General features: G+C 36.3%; 1 protein-coding gene across 1 annotated transcript; it reads left to right on the top strand.

The window, feature by feature from the left end:
• Window positions 1–5,715: 5,715 nt before the first annotated feature.
• On the top strand, window positions 5,716–8,748 carry LOC148208684 (uncharacterized). The gene is made up of 6 exons (XM_088119152.1): window positions 5,716–6,357; window positions 6,673–7,292; window positions 7,753–7,840; window positions 7,921–8,347; window positions 8,453–8,658; window positions 8,743–8,748. Exons 1-6 carry the CDS (start codon window positions 5,716–5,718, stop codon window positions 8,746–8,748), a joined length of 1,989 nt encoding a protein of 662 aa, XP_087975278.1.
• The last annotated feature ends 524 nt before the right edge of the window (window positions 8,749–9,272 follow it).

Genomic DNA, 9,272 nt, shown 5'->3' with positions numbered 1-9,272 from the left:
CCCAAAAATAGCATAGATGATGAGCTCATACTTCTCCAAAATTAACAAAGCAAGAATTCATTTTTGACTTTATTATTTCTCATTTAATTCCTCATTTTGGTGAGCTTTTGTAGCTAGGATTCTCTCATTTGAACTCAATTTGGCCCAATATAATACTACAATAATTCTCTTTTGGAGAGTTATCACTCCTCATCTTCGAAGATATCTTGATTGGCTACATCCTTAATCAAGCAATATTCATCTTCAAAAGTAACTTTAATTCTTTTTCAATAAGTTCCCACACTAAACAGATTTTGGTTAATATGAGAAACAAAGAGAACATTATGTATATGTTTTGTACCTGTATAGCTTGCAACCGCAAGAGTCTCCTTTCCTTTGACAAAGATGCAATCCCCATTGCCAATTCTTACTCTAGTGATGTTAGTTGGCTTCAAGACTCTAAAAAACTCCTTGTCATGAGCCAACAAACAATTGATCCTCCTCCTCCTGATAAGAAATCTTAGCCTCCTCACCTTGCTGTTGATTCTTGTTGAAAAACTTCTTCTTCTTGTTGTTCCTTGCATTCTTCTCATGATGCTTGGCTGGCAAGGCTCCTTCAATAACACCTTCTTGCCTCATAGCTCTTCTTTGCTCCTCTGCTTGTAAAGCAATGAGAATCTCTGCAAGAGTATTTCGAGTAAGATCCTTGGTATTTTCCAAGGATGAAATAGATGCCTCAAACTTTTCAAGCACTGTTATAAGAATTTTTTCAACAATTCTTGAGTCATTGAACGCAGAACCAAGTAATATGATTCAGTTTGCAATATTCATATTGATTATGTTTCCTTCATCTTCTGCAACTCTTAGCAAATGCATCATTCCTTTGATTCTTTCATCTCCCTCATACTCTGACTTGAGATAATTCCATATCTCATATGCTAACTTCAGCGTCATAATCCGAGTAGATGAGACTACAGGGAACAAACAGGCCTTTGCCTTGGATCTTGTTGTCTTCTTCTCCTACGATCTGATCTGCGCCATGGTAGGATTGTTTGGGAGATCAGGAATTTCACAATCCTCTTCCACTGCTTCCCAAATATCTAACACTTCCATATACGCCTCCATACCAACTGCCCAAACCTGGTATTTGTTTCCATAAAACCACCGGTGGAGAAATTCAACAGAAAATAGTACTTGCTTCGACGTCCATCACACAACAACCTCACACAAATCCCTTAATAATTTTGGCTTTAATACCAATTGTTGTTCCTTAACTTATTAATTGCTACAACAAGAACGAAGCATGTAACATAAGTTTTGAAGATACTGCAAAATTGTTGAGTGAAAGAACAGAATGCTTCGTTAAATTAGAATAATCAAAACATTATGGTATTTAAAGTTTGAAAAATAACAACCTATTACAAAACATGAATGACAAAATAACTAATTCCTAAAAAATAGGAACAAACTTTGACACTATCAACACACGTCATGTTTCAGTCCTGAAGCATTTTCTTAACGATTACTATTACTTTAGGGGTAGTTTTGTCATTCAAATACAAATCTCTCTCTCGATCCCCACCCTATAAATTTTTTCTCTCTTTCTAAATATTGTCTCCCCACCTTTATAAATTTCAATTAATCTTAACTAAATGATAATTTGAGTAAGGAATTTGGATGGATGGAGAAAGAAGAGTGAATAAAAAAGAAAAATAAAGAAAAGTTTAGGATAAAGTTATACGAAGTTTTTGAGGGAGAGAAATTTATTTGAGAAAAGTAGAATTTGTGTGTAGAGAGAAATTATTTAGAAATTAAGAGGAGTGACTTGGATAGCGAGGGAGAGAGAATTTGTGGAATTTGAGTGGATTTGGAAAGAAAGGGAGAGTGGAAAAATTATTAAAATTATAGGGAAAATGAGGAGATAAAATTTATTCCTATCGTGTCTTTTTATATATAGTATATAAATGTCAATTATTTTTATGAACTTTAATTCTTGTTTTTAAAAATAATAAAAATAAACTTTTTCTATACTAATTCTCCCCTTTATATTATCATTAAAAAATATTTTTAGGAAAATTCCAAATATAATTAAAGCAAGTAATGAAAGTACTTACCTTTTTTAAACCCTAGTTTAAATATGTCCACTTTTGTCAATTTCAAAATAGTTCAAGGTATAAGATTCTTAATATGTTTTTAAGATTAAAAGTTTGACTGTTTATCCTTTTAATAAATCAATTTGATCTATTTTGAACAAAATATACATGTAGACACAGCCTAAAAGTTCAATAGATTGATAACTTCTCAATCGTATCAGCCGCAATTTCCCTTTTCAAATCCCACCTTATATCAGCCAAATTTCCCCAATCCCTCCCTTCCAATTCCGTTCATACTAACCCTAATCCTAGGTAAGCCACTGTCTGTTCAAAAATGGCCACCAAAGCCTTCTCACTCTAAAATTCAGTGTCAAATATGTAGTAAGTTTGGACACTCCACTTCTGTATGTTACCATTGAACCAATCTTAGTTATCCAATACTCTCCCCCAAACTCTTTACCACAATGCTCAACCTGTACCATTGTTGCGTCCTCACAACTATGATAGATACAAGTGCAAATGTATACTATATTTGTTGATTGTAGTACGAACGAGATCGAATCCACAGGAACTTATTGTGCTATTTTAAGAATATGCTCAAGAATACCAAAAATGCTAGTAAAATAAATAGAGGTAGTTATACTAAAAACTATAAAGAAAACACAATAACAAAAGCAGTAATTGATTCAACATAGAACACAACATACAGATGATGGAGCATGGAAAAGCTCTAATACAAATGATGGAGCATGAAAAAGCTCTAGCACAGTAACAGAAAAAGGGATTAACATATATGGGAAAAGCGGGGGAGATTTCTCATACTCTTACTAAATCCCAACCTATACTCTAGCATGATATCGACTACTATTGCTCAACTTGGCACGGTTCCCTTCTGAGATACCCAAACATGAATACCCACAACTCTTGTTGCTAGATACCCAAGCAATAAAAACAAGTTCTAATCATGATTAGGGGACCTCATTCCTGAGTATCCACGAACCCACTAAAGAAAAGTAGCTAATCACAAATAGAGCATATCAACTAACCATATATCATTCCGGATCATATAGCAACTAGCAAACTAAACAAGGTGGTCAATAATGTTCGGCAAGATGAAGAAATATGCCCAGCTCTGTTAAATAGCAAAATGAAAATAGCTAGAGTGTTGGTTGTTCGGTAGTTATAGCATGTAAATCTCCCCAAAACGGGGTTTAGTTCATGGGGAAAGAAGAAAATGAAATGGGTAAACAGAAAATACAACCCATTATAGAGAATGAGACAAGAAATGCAGAAGAAGAGACACCAGCACGCAATGTCTGGTAGTTGCTCTTCCCTGTCGTCAGCTTCCTTCCCAAAAATGGTGAATTCCTGCCCTTGTCTTTGCACACAAGGACTCGATTGGGATTTGTGTGTGTCGGCTAGGTCATCCTGTCCCTTCTATATCGGGTCCTAATTTTAGGGCACCTGGCTGGAAATCGTACGGACATGGTAAAATATCCCCGTGTAGGATAATTACTGCACTGTGAAACCACGCTCCAGCATACGAATGCTCTAACTTCTCAGACTCTCAACTTAAGAATGCTTCAACGATATCTGTCTGGGCTTTGCACTTCCCTCAAGCTTTAGTCCACGTCAACTTTCAATTCCGTTCAAAAGGGCCAATAATAGAGGAAATCAACTAATGCTTAAGCTAGAGCATCCAAATATAAGGGACTTAAACTCGGTTCAAATAACCTATTTCCATTTATGATTTTTAAGAGCTAGAATAGACATACATTAGCATTAATTAGCACAAATCTTCCCAAATATTAGCTAGAATAACTCTCTTTTGAAGAGTTATCAACCATCCACTCGACCATCATTTGACACCTCTTCTACTACCCATGACTTCCAACATCCTGATGAAAATTGGTACATGGATTCAGGTGCCACTCACCATATGACTCCGGACTCCTCAATTCTTTGTAATACAATGCACTACAATGGTGGTGAACAATCACGGTTGGAAATGGTAAGAAAATTCATATCTCTCATATTGGTTCTTCTATATTATCTTCCCCTCACAAACCCCTTTTTCTTTAAAATGTTCTTCATACACCTACTATTTCAAAGAAATTAATGAGTATTGCATGTTTGTGCAAGGATAACCAAGCATTTGTTAAATTCTACTCTTCTTATTTTCTTGTCAAGGATCTTCGGTCCAAGTTAGTTCTTCTTTAGGGAATACTTGAGGATGGTTTATATAGTTTTCCCCCCAGTTTTTGAAGACCTGATTCATGCCAAAGAGACTCCATAGGTCATGTTTGTCTTCTGTGCATCCAACTCCAAATTGGCATTTAAGGTTAGGACACCCTTCAGCTTCTACTTTGACACTACAAGAAATCTATGTTTCAGCGACGAAAATAATGCGACGAAAACAATTAGTCGCAAAAAACGCGACAAAAAAAGCTTTCGTCACTAAATTTAGCGACGAAAGTAACTTTAGTCGCATATTTTGCGACCCAAAAAGATTTCGTCGCATATATATGCGACGCAAAGAAATTTCGTCGCATATTTATGCGACACAAAGTAGTTTCGTCGCATAAATATGCGATGCAAAGTGCTTTCGCCGCACAAATATGCGACGCAAGTATTTTTGTCGCATATTTATGCTACGAAAGTTTACTTTCGTCGCACAGCACGAAATCCCTAATTTCTAATTTCTCACCATCGCGTCTCTTTGTTCTCTTCGTCCTCACCATCGCGTCCCTGCTTTACTCTCTCCACCGTCGGTTGCCGCCCTCCTCCGATTCGGCTTCACCGATTGTCGCTGCCACCTTCTTTATTTGGCTTCACGTTCTTCATCATCGACCAGAATCTCACCGGCTTCCCCACTCTCACTTGCACCGCCACTGGCACCGCATAGTCCTCTCCGGCCATTGAAACAGCTTCCTCTTCTCCTTCTCAGGTACAATTCCAAACTCCTTTCTTTCTCTGCCTCTCTGTTGCTGTGGCCTCGATATTTGGATGTGAAATTTGGGCGACGAAGTATGAACCACACAGTGCCTTGTTCGTTGAATTGTCTAAGAATCATGTAGACGAGAGAGGGTTTACACGTTGTCCATGTAAGAGATGTGGAAATACTAAATGGAAACAACCGAAAGATGTCGAAGGGGATTTGTACAAACATGGAATGTCTCCATTTTATAGTAGATGGATTTTTCATGGAGAAACAGTAGATTTGTCTACTTATATGATGCGTAATGAAAACACCACACAAAATGTAGATCGTGCAAATGAAATTGGTGAAATGTTGAATGATTTGACAAGTGAGGTATATCATGGTCAAGATAACTCAATTGAGATTGGATCAAGTGACAATAGGCAAAGTGGAAGTAATAAGTTTCAATCAATGTTTGAGGAAGTTAACCAAGAACTATACCCTGGATGTACATCATTTTCCTCATTAACATTTTTGGTTAAGTTAATGCATATTAAAGTACTTAATCATTGGAGCAATAAGTCATTTGATATGTTATTGCAACTACTCAAGGAAGCTCTTCCAAATGGTTCTAAAATTCCAGAATCTTCTTATGGTGCAAAAAAGATGTTGCGTGATTGAGGTTTAGGATATGAAAGTATACATGCTTGCAAGAATGACTGTATGCTATTTTGGAAAGAAAATGCACAAGTAGACAGATGTCCGCAATGCAGTGAATATCGTTACAAAACAAAAAACAGTAAAGGAAAAAAAATTCCACAAAAAATACTGAGACATTTCCCATTAAAGCCGAGATTGGAAAGATTATTTCAGTCAAAACATACGGCTAGAGACATGAGATGGCACAAGGAGAAGAGGAAGAACATAGAAGGAGTTCTAAGACATCCAGCAGATGCAGAGGCATGGAAACATTTTGATAAACAGTATGCATGGTTTGCAGAAGATCCAAGAAATGTAAGATTAGAATTGGCTACTGACGGATTCAATCCATATGGCATCATGGGTACGACTTACAACATGTGGCCTGTAATGTTAATTCCATACAACTTGCCACCTTGGAAATGTATGAAAGAAGCATATATCTTCATGTCCTTACTCATACCAGGACCAAAGGCTCCAGGAAAGGATATAGATATTTACTTACAACCATTGATCGATGAGTTGAAAGATTTGTGGAGTATCGGCTTTGAGACATATGATGCCTGCAGTGGTCAGAACTTTCGACTCCATGCAGCTTTGATGTGGACAATCAATGACTTCCCAGCATATGGCAATTTGTCGGGATGGAGTACGAAAGGATACAAAGTATGTCCAGTTTGTAACGAAGATATTACATCTGATCCATTGCATAGTAAAATATGTTATATGGGGCATCGTCGATTCTTGCATAAAGATCATCCTTGGCGTAAGAGTAAACAATACAATGGAGAAGTAGAATATAGACCTGCACCACGTTATTTTTCTTGATTTGATGTCCTTCACCAATTAGAATCTATAGATTTTCCACCACTTGGTAAAACTGTAAACCTCTTACAATGGAAAAGAAAGCGATCGCATGATAAAGTAAATTGGGTGAAGAAAACTATATTTTTTGAGTTACCATATTGGTTTAATCTTAAGATTCGACACAAACTTGATGTTATGCATATCGAGAAAAATATTTGTGATAATGTAATGGGCACGCTGTTAAACATCGAAGGGAAAACGAAGGACACTGATAATGCACGTAGAGATTTGATGAGGTTGAACATCCGTAAAGAGCTGCATCTTCAACAGGTCAGGAACAAATGGGTGAAGCCACATGTGAGCTACACTCTAACAGTAGATGAAAGAAAGAAATTTTGTAGCTTCTTGAAAACAGTGAAATTTCCCGATAGTTTTGCATCAAACATATCGAGATGTGTTAGTGGTAAAGATGGCCAGATATATGGACTCAAAAGTCACGACTCACATGTCTTGTTGCAAAGACTTTTACCAGTGGGGGTTTGGCCCTTTTTGCCCAAAGATGTGAGGTCTGCAATTTCAGAATTGTCGGATTTCTTCAAAGATTTAACAGCGAAAACTTTAAAAGTTGAGACTTTGAGTAAGCTACAAGAAGCAATCGTATTGATTTTATGTAAGTTCGAGAGAATATTCCCTCCAGCCTTTTTTGATATCATGGTTCATCTAGCTGTCCACTTACCAGAAGAAGCTAAACTTGTTGGACCTGTCGGTTATAGCTTGATGTATCTAATAGAGAGGTACGATATGTTTAGCATTTTGTTGTCTAGTTTTTAATATATATATTTATATGGTCATAATAATTCTTATTCATAGGAGATTGATGACATTGAAACAATCCGTAAGAAATAAAGCGCGACTTGAAGGATCGATAGCAGAAGCATTCATTGCGAATGAATCGTTAACATTTTGTTCGATGTACCTGAATGGAATTGAAACAAAGTTCAATAGGCCAGTTCGAAATGATGATCTGCGAGATTTGAATAACTCTAATGGATGTTTGTCTGTGTTTTCACAAAATGCATGTCCAATTGGTGGTTCAAAAATGAAACAATTATCGCATACTGAGTTACAAAAGGCTCATTGGTATGTCTTAAGTAATTGCGCAGCAGTTGATGAATACAGACGGTATGATCTTTTATACATTTACACAATTATTCTTACTTAAAAAATCTATTAATTGTTCAAATCATTGGGTAGAGAGCACGAAATGGAGCTTCAACATGGAAATAGTGGTAATCTCACCAGACTTCACGAGATCTTATTCTCGGAATGGTTTAAAAGAAAAGTGAGTTCTCTAGATTACAGTTGAAACCTGATTTGATGAGATTATATTCACCAATTGTTTCTTTAAAAATCTTTCTTCAGATGCAATCTCAAGTTTGTTCAGCATCAAATGAAGTTGTGCATGAGTTGTATACACTAGCATGTGGCCCAGAACGTCGAGTAAACTCGTATCATGGATGTGTTTCTAACGGGGTTCGATTCAACACAATTGAGCGAGATAGTCGTTGTACAACTCAAAATAGTGGAGTGTGTGTATTTGGTGGAGATGATAATGAGAGATCCGATTTCTACGGTATTATTACGGAAGTGATTGAATTGAAGTACATTAAAGAGAAACGAGTTCTTCTATTTAGGTGTGATTGGTATGACACAAATCCTAAGAAGAATTATGTTCGTAAGGATAATAATTTTATAAGCATAGACACGCGTAACCTATGGTATAAGGACGACCCATTTATACTTGTTTCTCAAGCACAACAAGTATTTTATGTCGATGATCTCCAGTTAGGTAATGGATGAAAAGTAGCTCAGAGAATTCAACATAGACATTTATGGGATGTGCCTGAAGTAGAAGAGATCGATTTATGCGAAGTCAATATCAATCAATGTGTAGTGGATGAAGTGGATCTCGAAACACAAACATTTCATAGAGCAGATGTAGACTCAAGTATAATATCCGACAATAACGGTACGTTTGAGATAGTATTAGATTTTCATGAAGCTGAAAACGAAATTGAGGATGAGGATGAAGATGAATATGAAGATACAACATCGTCGGATGAAATCGATGACTCTGATATTGACGAGTACTCCGATATGGTATATTATATTTTTTGTATGCTTATAATTTATGATTCATACTAATCCTAACAATTTTTTTTGTTTCTTGTTCTATCTTTGCAGTCATAATGTCATCGGACAGTGAAGGTGATGAAATCATTGCCGACTCACGCGAGGTCGTGCTGAAACTCGTGGTGAGTTCTTAACAAGAGTTGTCGAGCGTGCTGGAAAAATCAAACTCGAATGGACAAAGGAACAAGGGAGACCTGTTGCAGTTGGATCAGCTTCATTCAATAGTGAAATTGGTTACCTGACCCGCAACATGATCGATGTAAAATACGCAAAAAAGAAAGACATACCGAGGAATGATTTTCACATGATCATTGAAACATTATTGGTAACTATTTTTTCTTATTTTATAATTGTTGTATTTCATTAATCAAATATGATGTTAACTAGTATTATTTGGTACGTTTGCAGAATCATTTTAATATTGATATATCTCAGCACCATTTTTATCAATATATCATATATGAGATTGGAACTCGATTTAAAGATTATCGAGGGAGGTTACATCAATACTATATGAAATTTAGGGATCCAGCACGTGCTCGCCAAAAAACCCTATCGAGACATTAAACCCGAGGACTGGA

Source organism: Momordica charantia (assembly GCF_013281855.1).
Source record: "Momordica charantia cultivar OHB3-1 chromosome 10 unlocalized genomic scaffold, Mcharantia_2.0 BLBB01000010.1, whole genome shotgun sequence".
Taxonomy (NCBI): domain Eukaryota; kingdom Viridiplantae; phylum Streptophyta; class Magnoliopsida; order Cucurbitales; family Cucurbitaceae; genus Momordica; species Momordica charantia.
This window is presented reverse-complemented; position numbering and strand designations above follow the sequence as displayed.

What these genes read in the sequence shown, in the direction of transcription:
- LOC148208684 (XM_088119152.1), top strand. Translation starts at nt 5,716, where the DNA reads ATGCTATTTTGGAAAGAAAATGCACAAGTAGACAGATGTCCGCAATGC. An exon ending in GGAGTACGAAAGGATACAAA is followed by an intron (nt 6,358 to 6,672) that starts GTATGTCCAGTT and finishes TTTAATCTTAAG; the next exon opens with ATTCGACACAAACTTGATGT. An exon ending in TTGATGTATCTAATAGAGAG is followed by an intron (nt 7,293 to 7,752) that starts GTACGATATGTT and finishes ATCATTGGGTAG; the next exon opens with AGAGCACGAAATGGAGCTTC.